Source organism: Aquila chrysaetos, chromosome Z (genome assembly GCF_900496995.4).
Source record: "Aquila chrysaetos chrysaetos chromosome Z, bAquChr1.4, whole genome shotgun sequence".
NCBI lineage: Eukaryota > Metazoa > Chordata > Aves > Accipitriformes > Accipitridae > Aquila > Aquila chrysaetos.
In genome coordinates, this window is record NC_044030.1 from 18643871 (window position 1) to 18663083 (window position 19213).

A 19213-nucleotide genomic window follows, 5' to 3' on the forward strand; every position below is an offset into this window, starting at 1 on the left:
TCTGAAAGATTCAACAAACATAGGGATAAGGGTGCTGTCGTTGTAAAAAAAAAAAAAAAAAAAATAAATCAACTTTAGCTTTCCAAAAGACTTTTAACAAAGTCACTTACCAAAAGGTTACTAGGAAACTAAGCAGCCATAGCATGAGAAAGGGTCCTTATAAGAATGAGCAGAAACACATTACCCAAAGTATAAATCTCTGGCTTGCTCACACCTTGAATACTATGCGCAAAAGAGGAAGGTAGCAGCTACAACCAAAATAAACAGAAAGGTAATTCTTCCCCCTGGGATTTGTTGGCCTGAGGTGTCTTCTTGCCAGCCAGATGTTACAGATAAAAGAACTTTACATGGGTTCGGGGGGGCTAGAGAAATTCATAGAAGAAAAAAAAAAATTATGTACTGGGGCATATTAAACAAACACAAACCGACATCTGGCTCAAGAAGTCCCCTGAGCTAAAACTCACTGGAGCAAAAATGAGCAGCAAAAGGGAAGTGTCATGCATCTGCTCAGTTTTCACCTTTGGGCACCAACTCTGGCCTGTAACTATTTTTTTTTTAATACTTAACACAAATGTTATGCATTACACGATACATATTTTTTATGATGACTTATTTACAGGATCCTCACCAAAAATAAGCTCCTGTACTCTGACGCTTTAAAGAGACTACAACTACACTGTTAGTAAAATTACATGCCTTTCTACTTGTTTAACTGATCAACAGAAACAGATGAAATCAATGTAAGTACTGGAAATTTTTTTCTTTGGTGCTTTTGCACAAACTTTTCAGTTCAGGGACAACTGACATACTGCCAACTCACTCTATTAAAAGGACGTATATACATGGACATATAATCAGGTTACAAGTTATTTCTGTAAGATCAAAAGTCACTGCCTGCCTTAAAAAGATACCCGAGTTCACATCAAGTTATATTAACTCTTCCATTCCCCAGTGCTTGAATGGATTTCAAAATTAGCTGCAAAGTTGTCACATAAGGTTAGTTTCTCGTTTTCTTTTGACAAAGCAGCAAAGACTGAGCAGCCGTACTGAGGTCTGGTACTTCACCGCATGGCACTTAGGGGACACCGCACCCTCCTCTTCCCCACCTCACTCTCCCACAGACTCCAGGGAACATTTTCCACCTTGTCCAGGTGTCACAGATGCAGGCTGTGCTTGGAAAGAGAGGCTTGGGGTCTAACCCAGTACAGCCAAACTTACACGCCTGGCGAGAACCAGAGACTTCTCAAAAAAAAAAAACAAAACAACAAAACAAACAAACAAAAAAAAAACCAAAACGAAAAAAACAACCCAACAACTTCACACCAGCTCGTTGCCAGCCTCTGTAAGTCCCCCCAAGCGCTCCCCACCTGCCCCCTGCCCACCATCTTCCCCGCCAAGCGCTGCCGAGGCGGCTCCCCCGCCCCGCCGCAGGGAAGGCGGTTTCCTGGGGTGAAACGGCTGACGGCGGGCCCGAAACTCTCGTCTGCGGCCAGCTCCGCTGCCTACGGACGGACGTACATCTCGGCAAGGCGCGCGTGTGCGCTTCCGCAGCCTGTCCCTGGACACGGATACGTGCCAGATTTCCGGGGGGGGGAGGGGGGCGCACGCGAGGGCGAGATTTCGGGGAGAGGCGCACGCGAGGGCTACTCCTTCCCCGCCAAGTAACCGACCCCCCCCCGCCCAGCCCGCCGCCAAGTAACCAAACACCATTTTCCCCGAGCGCTGCGCCGCCCGTCGCCCACCGACGACGCCGCCACCACGACGACGACGCGCCGCCCCGGCGCAGGCTCCCGAAGACCGGGGCGGGGCGGGGCGAGGCGAGGCGAGGGCCGACCGGGCCCGCTGCTCCCGCGGCTTCTCCACAGCCCTGCCCCGCGCGTCACCTGCAGCGCCCGCACTCCGGCCGCCTCTCGCAGCGCTCCACCGGCAGCTCCCACAGGCCCGCGCAGCCATCGCCCTCCTCGGCCGGGGCCGGGGCCGGGGCCGGCGCACTACCCCCCTCCATGCCGGCGCGGCGGGAAGCGCCGGCCGCCGCCAGGGGGCGCCAGCGGGCAGGAGAGGCCGCCGTCCACGCTCACGTGAGGCGCCCCCGCCCCTTCGCGGGGCCTCATCCAATCGGAGTGGGCGGAGCCTTTCACCCGGCACGTTGGGGAGCGACGCGGCCGGCAGGGGGCGCCGTTGCCGCGCGTCGCGTCGCTCCTGGGGGCCGGCTCTCCCCGCTCGGGCCCCTCCCGCCGCCTCTCCCGGCTGAGGCGCCCGGCGGGGCCTGGGGCCGCGGGGGCGCGGAGCTGCCCCTGCCTTTACCCGGAAGGGTGTGGGCGCCTGCAGGCGGCGAGAGCGGCGCCAGCAACCGGCCCGTCACAGCGGCGGGGCCGGCCCTAGCGCCTCCTGCCAGGCCCCGGCCTCGCCCGCCGCACCGCGCGGGGCCGGCGACGGGCGCTGCCACCCGCGGCGTCTCCTTCGGCGCGATGGCAGCTTCGGCCGTGCCTCTCGGCCCGTCCGAGCGGTACCGTGCGTGGGATGGGGCGGGGGAAGGCTGCGGGGCGGCGGGCCTGGCCGGAGCCTGGCTGGGGGCATGTGCGTGGGTGTCGGCTGCTCTGCACACTGCGAAGTGCGAGAAAACCCGGCCAAGCGCTTGGAGCTGCCGGCGTCCCGCTCCGCCCGAAGAGCTGGCGGGAACGGTCGCCTGGTGCTAGTGACAGTCATGTTGGAGATTGAACTTGATACCACTTAAAAATAAGAAAAAAATTAACTGCTGGTCGTTAAATACATACCTGGCCATTTTAATTGATATTTTATTTGAAGTGCTTCAGAGTAGGCGTTCGGGCCTTCCCATTGTGGTAGGTATTCTTTACACTCTTTCTTGAGTTCCTGCAACTCCAGGAGAGAGACTGCAGCACGAGCTATGCGAGTAGGAGGGTGGTGAAGTCACAGATAAGCTATGGCTCTCTTTTCCAACCTCAGTAGCACCTTGTCTAGTAGTTTAACTCCAGCCAGCAACTAAGCACCACGCAGCCGCTCACTCACTCCCCCCCCCACCCAATGGGATGAGGGAGAGAATCGGAAGGAAAAAGGTAAGTCTCATGGGTGGCGATAAGAACAGTTTAATAGAACAGAAAGGAAGAAACTAATAATGATGATAATAATAAAATGACAGGATAAAAAAAATAAAAGGATTGGAATATACAAAACAAGTGATGCACAGTGCAATTGCTTACCACTCACCAACCCATGCCCAGTTAGTTCCCCAGCAGAGATTCCCCCACCAGGCCAACTCCCCCCAGTTTATATACTGGGCGTGACATCACATGGTATGGAATACCCCTCTGGCCAGTTTGGGTCAGCTGTCCTGCCTGTGTCCCCTCACAACTTCTTGTGCCCCTCCAGCCTTCTTGCTGGCGGGCCATGACAAGCTGAAAAATCCTTGGCTTAGTATAAACACTGCTTAGCAACAACTGAAAACATCAGTGTGTTATCAACATTCTTCTCATACTGAATCCAAAACATAACACTATACCAGCTACTAGAAAGAAAATAGACTCTATCCCAGCCAAAACCAGGACATACCTGCTCTTAAGAATTAAACTGCAGATATAGACTAGGATTTACATGCAAGTTATACTGTGCTCATTAAGTCAGATGTAATAATAAACAGACTATATTGGAGTCTATTATACAGTAAAATGAAATTCAACCCCAAGGTTGTTGCAGCTTATGTTAGAAATCTACTGAAATACAGTAACTAGTGAATCTCCATGCAAGAGACCCTCTCCTGAAATTAGCAACTGCACATAAGTTGGCAGGTTGTGTTATTTCCTGTTTTCTGTTCTGCATCCAAAATAAAATGTGTTGTGTTTATATATTTACAGTCTTCAGAGCTATTTGATGTAATTTAGGCCTGCTGCTACTACATACATACACAATATTAAGATGGTTTTGCTTTTAGGTTTTGTATTTTTGTACCATAGTCTTGTATTTGTAGCTCAAGCTACAAATGAATTCATTTTCTCGTATAGCCGCTAGAATGCATTTTACTCACAAGATAAAAAAATCAGAGGCCAGTGATTCTGAAGCTGGCTATAAATAACACAGTGTAAATGCAAAAAAAATAAGAGGTAAGGAAAAGGAAAATATGCCACTATGCAAATTTTAAATTATGAAGTTATTTATTGCTATTATTATTTGTCACCTAATTTAGGACAGGGGGACCAATGCGGGGGGGAGGGGAGGGCACACATGGGACTTTTCTATGAAGCTGAAAGCCATGTCACAAGATGAGTTGGTATAAACTACAAAGAGCTTATTTAGGCTGATTATTAGAAGTAACGCAGTTGTAGTGGACAGGAGAAGGAGTGTGGATGACTTAGTCCGGGGTCACCTTTCTGCTTCCACCTTACTGAAAGGCATTCCCATGCAGAGCTACTGACAGGAGCCTGAATATGCCTTCACAGCTTCCCATAAGATTCCTCAAAGAATAAGGTTTTATCTGGTCTGGTAAGAATAATCGACTTCAGTCATAAGCTTAGAAGTAAACCACTGTAAATCATTCTACTACACAGAAGAGAAAAATTGATCTGCTGATAGATGCCTAAAATGTAATAATAACATGAAGTAATTTTATTGTCAAGGGAATAGGCAAATGTACCAGGGAATAGCTAGAGACTAAACAGAGAGCAAGTGCTGTAGCTTTTCTCTGTGTATATACATCTGAAGAGCAAAGTGAGCAGTTTAAACTGAAGGAAAATGTTGGCACGAGATCAGGTTAGGATAAACTGCCCGTGACTAAAACGTAGGCGTGAAGATAGAGGGTTTCTGTTATCAGAACATTGCTGTTCTGGACTACCAACAAAAGCAAAGGGGATTAAAAGCCAGCTTGACCCTAGCGTTTTTTGGAACAGAACTAGTGTTTGCTATATGCATGTTGTTGCAGAGCTTAACAGACCAGCAACTTCTCTCACTACAGGCCAGCAAACTACAAATGTGACACTAAATACGCATTTAAAAAAATTGGAAGCATGATTTCTAGGCCAAAAAGTGTTAAACAACAGAACAAGTTTAAGAGAAGAAATGCCTGAATATTGAAGATTAAGGCAAAAAGTAAAATAATTTTTATGGCAGAACTTGATAGTCTTTTACAGGCTAATAGGTAGATACATCCACACTACCTATTTAATGCGTGACTTGAGTATTTGATGTGCATACTTAAATCCAAATTAACACCTCCACCATCATATTAGAAACCTGAGGAACTCACAGCATCTCTTTGGACCAGTGTTTGCAATTTGAAAATTTACAGACCTAAATGATGGTATGACTGGGAGCTTCTTGCTTGCATTTAATACCCTTTGATGTACTGCACTGTTCCCTTTTTGGTATTGTGAATGATCACATGTTGAGTGACTAGCTGTAGACTCACTGTAGTATGGAAAGTCCATTAAATTTTACGGAAAGTACCATTCCTTTGCACATCTGATCTCTTCTGCATTCTTATATAAACCATTTCTCTTTTATTCTAGGATTAGCCTTTGTTAAGTAAGAACATGTTACATTTTTTGCTGTTAAAAGTGGTGTACCCAGAAAAGTTCCACCCCCCACCCCAAGAAGTTCAAATTTAATATTTATTTGTTTTAAGAAATGGGAAGAAGCTGTCAGGATGGCAGTTCTCAAACAAGCATATTCAAATGGCAGGTGTAGTTCCCCAGCAGCTTTAACCTTTTTCATTCAAAATGCCATGTTTCTACTCCCTGGCTGGCCTCATGGTGTCAAATACCAACATAAGTAATTTGAAATCCTGCTGGATTTATGATCTTTTTTTTTTTTTTTTTGCAAAAGCCATATCCTCATACAGAATGTGCTTTCATGGCAGCTCACAAACGTTGAATTCAGGACAGTTGTGGTTCTTCTTTCCTGTCCACCCCCATACTTGGCCACAGGTTCAGGGGATTGATCCAAAAGCCAGCAGTTAAGCTGGATGAACTGCCTGAACGGGCTCACCTGGTGTCAGCACAAGGCGTAGGCTGCGTGAGTGGAGTTGGTGCTGGGAGCTTGGAAGCCGTGACGGGCTAAACTGCTGTCTCAGTGCGCCGCAAGTGAGCCTGGAGAACTGACTAGCACTGAGAACTGTGAGCCAAGGGGAAACAAGGTTGGAGACAGGTGAGCTGGGAGGTGCTTATACAAAGGCTGCAATGAAAAAGGAGAGATGATGGGGTTTTTTGTTCTTCTATATTTCTGCCCCAATTCTTCAGAACAGAAGACAGATATCTTGCTATTTGTACAGAAGATTGGTATTAACAAAGCACCTTCTAAGCTGTTCTGTGTGAACAGAACCCTACTTGCACATATAGAAGCCAGTATGTTAGATTAGGGGGTTCATGAGCAATGTTGGCAAGTACCACTATGGGTGGCAATAGAGCTCAGTGCAGGAAAAGTTTGGGGGTGTCTGAACTCAAAACCAGGAACTGGTGAGTTTTGGGGAAGAGCTTGCTTTCTGTTTGACACAAACATGCACTGACCTGGTTTGCCAGCCCTCTTGTTTCCCGAGGCAGGCCTTTTTGAAGCAAAAAAAACAGTTTAGTGAGACAACGTGGCTGGCCAGAATAATACAACTCCAACCTGCCACCAAGGACTTGGTGACTACTACTGGAGGTGCTGTATTTTTCCAGATGCACATAGGTGCTGTGAGGGCAAAAGCTCTCTGTGACTGTTCTAGAAGATGCCATACTGTAATTGATTTACAACACAAAAGCTGGGAGTAAAACATTCTATTTTACCTGTTTGCCTGGGCAGCTACGGATTGCAGATAAGGATAAAAAAAAATCAGAACCTCCCCACACCTGAAAAACAGTGAAAAGGATTTAGCCCTCCAGTACTGAAAAATTGATTGCATGGCAAGAACAGTGTAACAATGATGTACAGTGCATAATGTTGTCTCCTAATCTGTTGAACCCATGGGCTTCAGACATTACCTGTTCGATTTAAAGTCTTTGGATTTGTCTGTCATTCATGATAACTCACTGCTTTGTAAAAACTGACAGCAAGTGACTTGAAAAACACAGAATTAATTTCAGATATTTTAGTCACTACTGAGTTGTTGGCAATGTACTTTACATAAACTAGAGAAACAGCAGCAGTGACAGAAACTTCCTGTTTGTTTCTTCATCTGCATTTTTTTCTCTTGACATAAGAACTAAAATTGGTGCAATCACGTCCAAAATGCTTTGCAGCAGTGATTCTCCCTTTATTCTGTCTGATAAAAATTCTTCTGCAGAGCTGGCTGTTGTTCTTTAGCACCTCTCTTCTACATTGTTTGCCAAAAGAGAGGTATTTTCCATAACATCATTTCCTTCTCAGAATCACAGGATTTGTTCATACATTAAAACTCTTTTTTTTCTCCACAGCCTGGAGATACACTGTAAGGAAGCACTGTTAAGAACTACTTCCATGTGAGGAAATAGCTTAAAATAACTATTCCATCCCAGCTGTCTCATGCTAACTCCTGTATATACACTTTTATTTTTGGTTATACCTACACAAATGAGTTACCATGAAATAATGAGGGTGTGACTTTGCAAGGAAACTACCACAACACAAAACCGTTGGTGTGCCTATTTTCTCATGCTGTTAATACCAGGAAGTGTTCTTCCTCTTTCTTTCTTTCACTTAGGGATAATTACCTGCCATTTTGAAAAAAGTAATAGTGTAGACAATACATATTATGAGTAGAACCATATTTCTTTACTGTCTTACAACACTGAAACCTTTTCGGGAACCTGCATTGGAACTAGTTTCAACTAAGTTATATAAAGGTACTTACATTGTAGTATTTTTCTTCCAAGAAGATGGAAAGTACTGGGGCAGGACAAATATCAATACAGACTGCAGCTTTGCTTTTGAAGGATCGCCCATGTTAGTCTAAGCGACTTAGGTAGTATAGTCCCATATTGAAGAGAGAATCCCTTAGGAGGCTGAAGATTGGTCGCAATTACATAACTTCTGCAGGCATCATTCATCACTTGCAAATGCATTTTACCTAACACAGGTATACTAGCAGAGCCCAAAGCCTCTGGCATAGATACAATTATGCCAGCAGATATTATTGAGAGGCAGCTTTTGCACATTTTGGTTGCATTTGTTACTATAAAATGTTACTAATTAGACAGAAAGAATGCTACTCCAAATTTAATAAATACTGCAGTGCTTGCTTGGCTGTTTGCAGTCTACCTGTGCTTGGAGTTCAGCATTCTGCATTTGCTGGGCAGATGCCAATGGCTCTGCAGGCATTTGTGCCTGATAAGGTAGTCACTTTTAATGGTGGATTAGCGATCCCTTCTCCTAATGAGAACTGTCAACAAACATGCACATATTGAGTTCTCATAAAATAATGTTTGCTTGTTCCAGCTCAGAAACTGGTGAGCGCTGGCAGTGTAGCAGGTGTTAGAGGATGCTGCTGCAGGCTGCCTGCAGCCAATTTCCATCAAGCTCAAATGAGCATGTTGCTCAAGCCTACATATATTTAGCAAACTTTAAAAGTCACAGCCGATTTCTAAATAACGACAAATAATTTGAAGGTGTACATGAATTGTCACTGCTGCTGAAGGTGATGATCTTGCCTTTCTTTCCACCCTCCCCATTGCCCCTGGTGCTAGAGCAAGTCATCATGTGCCCACACAACCATGCTGTCAGTTTCTTTTTCTTGTTTATTCTCAGATAGACCAGCTCAGTTTACCCTGTGGCTAGCCAGGCACTAGTGCTGGCATAAGCGTGCTGGAAGGAAGAATGAGGAGGAGAAAGAAGTCCGACTTTCCATTCAGATCTCTAGCGTCAGTAAAAAAGTAAAAGACCAGTGAAAATGTAAATGTTGGGGAAAAAAATACCGCTTTCCTGGGCATGTGCTGCTGCCCATAGGAACTGGCCTTGGTCCCCAGTGACTGTCTCGGACTGGGCCAGCCCCATGCAGGGTTCAGTCATAATCTGCTGGAAGGGCGAATGGCAATATATCCAAGTATTGCCAGCTAAAAATAACATTTCGTGGCAGCTTCACTTTTTTTTTTCTGTCACCCATCCTTTTGTGAGCCACCACTTTTCCTTTCCTGTTGCTCAGCTGCTGCTGCAGCATTCATCTTGTCTGTGCCACGGTGTGCTGTGAAGCAACATGCCAGCCTGCCGCTCATTGTGTGATGTGCCACATCACACGTTGCTGCGTTTCTGTGATTTAGCAAATCTCTGTGTGCTCAATTCTTCATTTTGCTGTTAGTGGTTAGTTGCAAAAGATGTGGAAGAGATCATGGTCTGGAAAAATACATCAAAGTACTATTTTGGTTGCCAAAGTAGGCTCATGAGTCTGGTTGGTTTTATGTTTGTAAAAACTGACTGCCTTCTCAGTTGCTTTTGGTTTTACCTATTGCAATTAGATCTCATGTTTTGCATAAGAAACTCAAATGGAATTTCATAAAGGTATTTTATGAGGTCACATGCAAGTGTCATCTCCCTTTTTAAACAGCTTTGACTGAACATCTGAGCTAAATGAGATACATCCTGTGACAAATCATTCACTTTCATTCACTTCTTTTATAAAAGAAAAAAAGTGAACATTTGTAAAATGTAAACACATTTTCAGATACAGTCTTTACAGCGCTGATTAGAAAGTTTCGTAACAAGGCTTCTGATTTCATCATGGCCTCAGTTATGATACTGAGCTAATAACAGAGGTAATTCTAATCGCTAAACCTGTAATTGCAGCCTGTGATCGCAACTCTGATAACCTGGAGCACATTACAGTAACAGGTAACTGAGAACTTTATGCTAATTTGAAAATCCTTGCCTAAAATCATATTGAAAAATCAAAATCTATGCTCTGTATTGATACAAGTACAGTTGGTCATATAATCATGGTATGCTGTGTATGTCATTTGGTATCTGTAAAATGCAGCTGAAAATACAAAAAGCAGATGCAAAACAAAACAGGTGAAATTCAGTGATGGAGATTAAAATAAGCAGCAGACAGACAGCCTTTGAAGTGGTATCTGCTAAAATACTGTAGGTAAGGGTCAATGTGTCCTCCACAGCTTTGCAGCTTTAGAGCTACACTAGACAGTTTCTGTTTTCAGGATTACTCAGTGCAGAGTCCTGTATGTTACATGTCTCTGGAAAGCTGACAAGCATGTATAGAGAATTCACTTGTATTGGCTTGCACTGTTGATGCAGAGGTGGGACATCACACGGAGAGAAAAAGATTGTGAGTGCACTGGTTAAGGAATACTGACTGAAATCTTTAACTGTCAGCTTTTATTAAAGGCCTCTGGAAGTCAATGTTCCGTTCAGCTGTACTTTTACGGGGCGCTCTGGGATGTCAGAAGCCCTTTTTCCATTCACTTTAGAAGCTTTGCATTCAGCAAGTCATTTTTAAGTCATAACAAAACAATCACCTGTTTCACAAATGTGTGTTGGGAATCCGGTCAAACATCATAATTACAGTATTTCTTTAGTGTTTCCTGCTCCAGTGACAGTAATGGTATGCTCTACCCTACTTAGTCAAAGGAGGTAGAGTCCACATGTGTGGAAACTACTCCTGTTCTTTAACTCACCTCCCACAATAAGTGTAGCTGCATTACTTTTGGTCTTAACAAACAAACAAGCAAAAAGTTAAGGATGAAAGAAGTCCAAACTGTACCTGTCTTGCAATGTAACGTTCGGCTTGTTCACTGTTCCTTCAGTCAGAATGGTATATGCAACCAACAGAGGTGACCAGAGTGATTTATTCTTGGCTACAAGAATGCACCTCCAAAAAGGAGAAGTACCTCTCTCTTTAAACCCAAGAAGTTTTGGTCGTTTGGAAAACATGACAATGCAGAGGGCAATGCAAATGTCAGGGCAAATTTACTCATGCCCACGTGCTTAGCAACATCTTGCCATTGCTTAGTTTGGGCAGTGTCACAGAACAGATGCACAATACATTGCATAGGATCTGTTTTTCTTGTACTGTAAACATACTCTTCTAGACAAGTCTACATCAGATGGAGTAAAAGCCTCAGGTTACAGCAATAGCACAGGAGATTCAGCTGAAATTTCTTGTAAAGAACAAGAAAATAACACTAGCAGTCTGTAAAGTGTGAGCATCTCACAGTTTCATCTCTAGACTGCTTAAGAAAAGTATTGACAGATGTGTGTCGTGGTTTAATGCCAGCCAGCAACTAAGCACCACACAGCCACTCACTCACTTCCCCCCCACCCAGTGGGATAGGGGAGAGAATCAGAAGGAAAAGGGTAAAACTCGTGGGCTGCAATAAGAACAGTGCAATAGAACAGAAAGGAAGAATCTAATAATGATAATAATAACAATAATAAAATTACAATAATAATAAAAGGATTGGAATATACAAAACAAGTAATGCACAGTGCAATTGCTCACCACTCACCAACCAATGCCCAGTTAGTTCCCCAGCAGTGATCCCCCCAGGCCAACTCCCCACAGTTTATATACTGGGCGTGACATCAGATGGTACGGAATACCCCTTTGGCCAGTTTCGGTCAGGTGTCCTGCCTGTGTCCCCTCACAACTTCTTGTGCCCCTCCAGCCTTCTTGCTGGCGGGCCATGACAAGCTGAAAAATCCTTGGCTTAGTATAAACACTGCTTAGCAACAACTGAAAACATCAGTGTGTTATCAACATTCTTCTCATACTGAATCCAAAATGTAACACTATACCAGCTATATAGACTCTATCCCAGCTGAAACCAGGACAATGTGAGAGTACAGGAAGCCAGAAAAGCTGTCTTCTTCCAGAGCGGTATTTATGCAGAACAATTGTCCTGGACTTATAGACCAAGCCCAGAACTAGTATTAAATAGTATATCTGGGTATCTGTCACTCTACTGTAGGACTAGACTATAGTTTGAATATAGACCACAGTGAAGTGTGAGAGGGGCAATTATGGAACCAGAAGATCATCCTGTGTAGTGAGAGAGGAGAAAATAGTTTGTGGCATGGAAAGAAAGGTGTATTTAGGAGACATATATTTCCAGCAGAATCAACTTTGAACATAACGATGCCTTAGACAGCAAAGCATAGAGCACAGCAGATCATTTTCTACCCTGAGCTAGCAAGTCCTGGCAAGTGCATTAAGAGGAATAATTCAGGATGCCACCTGGTCCTGGACAGGACCTTTCTTGGATGCTTCCTGCTCACTGTCAGAGGGCAAATCAGTCCTCTCATTCTGTATCTAACAGTATAGATGTCCCAAATCTGCTGCTATTAGGTACTGTTTCTTGTCCCTGTCTTCCACGTTGAGACACACTGCATCTATCGCAGCTGTATCTTTAGTTTATATTTATTCTTATGGTTAAGACTGAATTGTTAAATGGATGCATGTGAACAACTAAGACAAAATGTTAGCAGTGATGCATGATGTAATAATGTCCCCCTTAGTTACCTCTGCTGAAACATCTTGGGTTTTGTGATTCTGTTTTTGCTTTGCTTCTGATAATTTTGTTTACTCTGGCAATATACTTGCTAATCTTTCATCATCCCAACAATATCATTAATGATATTAGGCATTTGAGGAAGTTAAGCTGAAGTTTATGGAATTGTTTCCACTACAGAGAGTTGTTCACATAATAAAATGTACTGTCAGGCAGAACATGCTTTTTCTTACAGTATTTAGCAAATCAGAAGGAGTAAAAATAAACTGCCCTATTTATTTTAGAAATCTTTCTATTTTGCTGAGAAGTTAGTTTCCTTTTTAATAACCTAACTTGAATGCTTTGCCAGACCCTGACTAAATTCTTTTCCTTAGACTGGACTAAATCTCTTTTCACAAGAAGTTTTAACTTCTAGGGAAGACTTTGAACAAAGCTAAATAACCTAAATATGTAGTTCCATGGAGTAGCCTTGCACAGTAAATAGTTGTGGTAGTACAGATAATTTTGTGTTACTGCAGCTCTACCATCTGCTTGGTAGATAATGTAGTAGACAAGATCAATGCCTAAAATAATTATGTCAGTAGAAACCTTGATGCACTGTAGACATAATGGCCCTGCAATATACTTCCTAGGGCAGTCCCCAGACAAGGACATGGCATCTATATTATCTTTCATCTGCAACCTCAGCCTGACTTCTGGCAGTCTACAAAACCCCTCTGGTCTTGTAACAAGTCACAATAGGGATTTTCTTAAAAGGATGCTGGGACTATTTCTCTCTGACATTGTCCCTGCAAGTGCAGCAAGCTGTGTGGAGGTTAAATGGAGTGATGGGGTGTGCTTACACACCTAAACAGGGCTGCCCCTACGTAGGCACCAAATATGTTCCGTCAGGTACGTAATGTACATGATTTTAGTTGTGAAGCTGCATAGGAGGGATGGAGGAGACAGAGGAGGGAAAGGCTATTTTATATAGCACTGCAGATGCCAGGCCAGCAAAATCATTAAAAAACAGCATAAGGACACAGGAGGTAGAGGGATATGTGGTTATTATAAACTAGCTCCCTGCTTAAGGAACACCCTGGCTGTGAATTTAAGGTGTGTATTTGCATTTTATAGTATTGTCCAGTAAAAGGAAGAATGGTCACTCATGGTGTTGGGCAGACACTCCAGTAATGAGTGTGTTCTCGGGAGAATCAGAGCCAGCTTTGAAATCAGTGGGAGCGGTGAATCCCAAAGAGCCTACTGGCATCATTTTCTTTCCAAGACTGGGACCTGATTTTGCCCTGAATTAGTCATTTGACAGTCTCAAAAACCACTATCTTGAACTAACTTAAAACCGCTATGAGAAGTGCATGTGTAAGGAATAGACTGTCATGGAGCTGTCACAGGTTCTGTCACCTGTGTAGATTTTAGGAAGGCTGACAGTGGCCCACATGTACCACCGTCCTATTTGAATATAATACCATTAAGCCCTTCCTAATCTATATCCCTATCCCTACATCCACCTCTGAGCAATCCCAACCACTATTCAGTAGCAGCAGTGGGATCCTCCAAAAGGACCTTGGGGATAAAAAAAAAAAAAATTAGAAGTCTTGAAACTTACTCACAACATTGTGAAAACCTGGGGAAAAGGCAACAAGCCTTTTAACATGCTGGAGCCAAGAGAAAGGAGACTCATAGGAACTACTGATTTTCTTGAAATTGCTGGAGTTTTTAACAAATCAGGATGAGAAGGCAATTAATGAGATTTTATAGACAGTAAGCTGAGGGATAACTGCATTCCTAGGAAAAACTACTTTTGAAAAAATGCAGATTTCATACCAGACCGCAGCAGGGAGAATTCTCTAAAGAATTTTTTGACTGAACTTTAAATAATGATTCAGACACACTTCATCATATTCCTCATATTTATCTTAATTATACATACTTGGAATCATACAGTAATTGAAATTAAGAATACAAAGTGTGCAAAAGACTGGTAGAAGATACAGACTAAGCTTTATCAAGCTCTCTATGTATGTTAGGTGAAATAAAGAAATTGGCTAGAACTAAAATGTTAGAGAGAAAATATACAACTACAGTAAGTAGACTGTCCTCCAAAAGAGGAGCTTGGAAAGCTGGAAGACTCTTCAGAAGAGAGTCTAGAGCAAAAAACAGGGAGCATGCACAGCTGCTAATGATGTCCAGCACCTGAAAAATCCTGCAACATCGCAGAAAGATGTGAACACTTTGCAAGAGTTTGTTATCAAGAGAAAAAGAAGCAGAAGAAATACTGTATCTTTATCAGTGTGTCTTTAGTAGCAGAATAAAACTGGCTGTGGACCCTGTGGAATACCCTGTGGAAGTAACTGTCCAGCAACACCCCAGAAGCATTCCTCTAATCATAAGACACTCAAAGTGCAGTGTAAGCACCCTTTTACACGAGAAGTAATTAGTAAGAACAGAAGATCCTGGTAGTTATGGTACGTAAGAAAAGAGAATGACAGATTCTGACTGTGGTGCTTGGGGGTAATCAAATATATTACATTTATTTTGAGATATTCTTTGTGGTAGAAGCAAATGAGAAACTCACAGTATCCATAGGAAGGGAGAAATAAATGGGTATGCCTCCCCAAATACAATGACTGGGGGTTTTTCCCCCAGATATTACTCTGTGATTCAATAATGGGGCATAAACAGAGAAATAAAAATTGATGAGGCATCTGATACCATGAATGCTTTCAAAAGTATTTGACAATTGTATTTGAAAATGACAGGCTTTTATAGCTAAGTAATTTTTGTAGATTATCCAGTCTCAGAAATAACGAGGAATACATTTGCAGCAATCACAGCAAAAGATGAGACATTGCAGAAATTCATTAAGGTCATCCCAGTAAGGCAGCCAGGGAAGTACACACTGAGCCCCTTCTTACCAGTTCAGTTCAGTGATACATATCATTGATGATTTACTACTTCAGGTAATAAAATCATGTTAGCACAAGTATTATAGCAGGCTTCAGAAAAACATGTGGAGGTCACATGGTATAACAAACTATAAAAGAAAAGTCTGTAGAGAGAGAGAAAAATTAATAAGTACAAAACATGTAAAAAATAGTAAAGTGGATGAATGCAGCTCTGGACATGCAGAAGCCAAACTCTAAAGTAAGTACATTCTGGCAAAGATGATGTTAATAATGTCATGTCATTAGCCTGAAATTACATTATGAGAGACTCTAATAACAAATCACGTCACAGCTCACCATAAATCTGTATTTGTCAAACATTAAAATTGATCTGTGTACTAATAGTTATTGTAAATGGTCAGGAATTTAAAGAAATAGTGGACGATTAAAGAGTTAAATGAGAAACATACATTCCCAGATATTATCCACTGAACTGTTTACTGGAAAGTGTGACAAAAGAGCAAACAGATTTTCCAAAGTTTAGCCTTTGATAAAGGATCCAAGCTTGGCTCTGCTGAACTTCAGAATAGTGCCTTAAAATATAGACAATCCCCAGGAGAGCTGTTAATTAACATGAAATAGTAGCCAGAAATCTTTCTTTAACCAGGGCAGCAAAAATCATAATTGAACCCAATTAATTAAAAACATCATAAAAATGCAAAGAAAAGTAAAATGGCAGGGGTTCCAGGATGCTAAAGCCTCAAGATGATATTTACATGCACAGCAGCATGTGGTAGGCTCAAAGGGCTGTCGTTACTGAGGAAACTGCTTATATCCCTCTGAAACATAAGCTTTTGAATTACAATCTTTCAGGAAAATGTTGCCATTTCCCCTTTATCTTTAGTGGGAGACACGAAGGAGGAACATGTAGCAGCAAAGTAAACATGACGTAGAACAAGTGTAGAAATCTGTTTCTACCAGCTCTCACATGGAAAAAGGAGTCAGCAGCTGCAGCAGGCAGGAGGGAGAAAGAAGTGCCTCTTAGGGATCTGCTTCATCAAACACACTCTTGAAAGGAAGGGTTCCTAAGCACTTTCAAGATGGTTAACATTGAAAGTCCTTGTAATACAAAAGGTTGTAACATAAAATTGCAAGGTTAGATATTTTTCCATTCATGTCAAGGATCGGCTCACCGTCATTAAGAGCGAGCAAGGACTAGGTTCAAAGGACCACGGTGCCATAGGGTAATCCAGGTGAGGAGGGAGCTCAGGAGGTGCCTGGTGCAAGGCGCTTCTCCCAGCAGGGTCGGCCATGGGCTCAGACCAGGCTGTGCAGGAAGGGAGTCCTGGGGCAGCCTGTGCCACCTCTCCTCCTGGGGAAAGGTTTCCTTATGGCTGGTCTCAGCCTCACCTGTGCCTCACCTGCCCACTGTGCCCCTCTGAAAGATCCTGGCTCCCCGACAGCCCCTTGTAGGTGCTGGGGGCTGCTGTCAGGTGCCCCCAAGCCCCTGCTTGTTCAGGCTGAACCAGCCCTGGTGCCCCAGGCTCAGAGCACAGTGCTGGAGCAGGCTGGGAACCCGACAGCGTGTCCTCCATAGGTCACGTCCACGGAGTCTCTCCCATCTGCCATAGTGTGCTCAGGCACATTTGAACTGTGAGTCCGGCTATGGGTCTGCTTCCTCAAGAAGCTTGGAACATCCCCATATTCCCCTTGTAAATGCTGAAAGTTTTGTGGAGAAAAGAAAATCCAAAGGATAAAAATAACATAGAAAGCTGTATTTTTTTTCATAGTATTAATTCTGTGCATATATAGACTTGTATCTGAGGACTTGGAAAGAAGCACTTCGCTGAACAGACCTAAAATAATCACACCCTAACATTTCCCGTGACAAGTATGATCTGCCACACAGAGGAATTCAAAGTTGCGTGCTACAACACTGTGGCCCACAGAGTAATAAGAACAGCTGTGAGATAATAGGAAAAGATGGCTCAATGCTTTTCCACTGAGATCAGTAAGAAAAATCATCATGCACTTCAGTGAAGAGTGGGAAATGGGCTGGAAGGAATAAACCTCCTGCATGTTCAAGGCCAGTTAAGGTGACATCCGCATGGAAAAAAAAATCACAAAAGCAACAGCACTGTGCCTATGCAGTGCTGAAAGAACAGCCACTTAACAGACAAACACCACAAATATTGCAATTAGAGCGGCTTGTGGCTGCACAATATTATGCAAAGCTCCATATTTTAGAGTTTTCTGTAGTTGAGCTCCATCTGACACTGATTTTGCTGATGTGTATCTGTGATCATGTGCAGAAAAGATCTTTGTTATGGTGCTGTCACCTAAACTTTCACAACAGAGAAAGGGAAAACAGTTGTAGTAAGTCAATTTTATGTGCCCTTCTCAGGTGTAAAATTAATAAAACAGCCTCTGTATTAAAAAGTCTGTGCTGATATGAACAAAGGTGACAAATCCATAGGTAGCTTGTAAAGGGTTTATTTTCAGATTACCTTGATTGGCACACAGTTTGTTTACTAGAGTGCAACAGAAATGTAGTTGGTGTGATGTGTGCAGCACATGTGACAGCAGCCCCCAGCACCTACAAGGGGCTGTCGGGGAGCCAAGATCTTTCAGAGGGGCACAGTGGGCAGGTGAGGCACAGGTGAGGCTGAGACCAGCCATAAGGAAACCAAATGTAGTTGGCGAAGTCAGAAAGGTGTACAAATGAGTAAATTAAATTATCGGGAACATGCATTTACACTACTTCAGGTGCTCAGCGTGTGCACTACACTGAATAAACTCCTTTATGTAGAGGTAGAGAACTGTAGGCAGTTTTTAATGGAGGGCAGCTAACTGTAAAATAATCTAGTTTGTATCAATCTGTACATCACCTGATTTGTCCCATGCCCACGGACCATTTGTAAGGAGATTGAAAACAGCAACAAAGGGAGCTGTGTATGAGCCTGAACAGACGTGACAGGCAGGTTTATGCTGCTGACTGCTGCTGCAGTGGGGCCTGACAGCAAAGCACTGGAAGGCATGTTTAAAAAAAATTTATATCTTAATAATGACACTTGTGAATAAATCTAGTGTCCCAGCCATCTTAGGCCAAGAGCTCACATATTTCACTTAACAGTGGTAATGGAAAAGAAGGGGCACACTTCTCCCTTTACTTGGTTAATTTATTCCTGCCCACTGTGCCCTGTGATAGACTCCTACTGGGGCTACTGCCAAATATTTGCAATAGATGGGTGGCAAATGGCACCTTTAGAGGGCACTTTTAGTAAGCTTCTCGCCCTGCTTCAGTGGCGGGTTTTCCAGTCATATTGCCTGATAAGGTGTTTCACCAGTATTTATATACTTAAGTATTCGTCAACTTCACACTCCAAGTCAGATGTCACTTACCTGATTTACATAAACGAGGATCATCTTTTTATTTTGTATCTACTTAGTATTTGTGAAAGACTGGAAAATTCCCAGGTCTATCTCTCGGTTCCTTCCTCTCATCAGTAAATAAAATGCACACTTGACTGAAACTTAGATCACTTGCCTTAGGAAGGAATGAAATTATTTGTAGACATTTTTCTCATTAGATTTCTCCAAAACTGATAAAATTAGCAGCTGATATGTTTAGTGCATGAGTTGCATTGTGCTTTAATTTCCATTCCCCTTCCTCTCATCTGACCAGTGGGCAATATACAATTGTGCAACAAGTCTTCTCATTTTCCTTCTTTTATGAACCTCAAATTTCTTCCAATTCAATTATTTTATTTAATATAATATTATGCAAAGTGGCCTTATAGCAATTACTATTTCTCAAACCTAAAATACATTTGTGTTCTTTATGCAATGTATCTTCATAAAAAAGAATGCAGTGATAGCATTTAAGTTGGAACCTGATAAATGCAAAGCTTTCAT

General features: G+C 42.9%; 1 protein-coding gene across 2 annotated transcripts in view; it reads right to left on the reverse strand.

Moving 5' to 3' along the window:
- The window catches only part of DTWD2 (DTW domain containing 2), a 91924-nt gene extending 89807 nt beyond the window's left edge, over positions 1-2117 (reverse strand). The window contains exon 1 of one of the 2 annotated variants that reach the window (XM_030004447.1): positions 1884-2117. In XM_030004447.1, coding sequence (XP_029860307.1) covers positions 1884-2005 — 122 coding nt within the window. In that variant the 5' untranslated portion in view covers positions 2006-2117. The remainder of the gene's footprint in view (positions 1-1883) is intronic. The other variant, XM_041120880.1, reaches the window with a different exon arrangement.
- Between the last annotated feature and the right edge of the window lie 17096 nt (positions 2118-19213).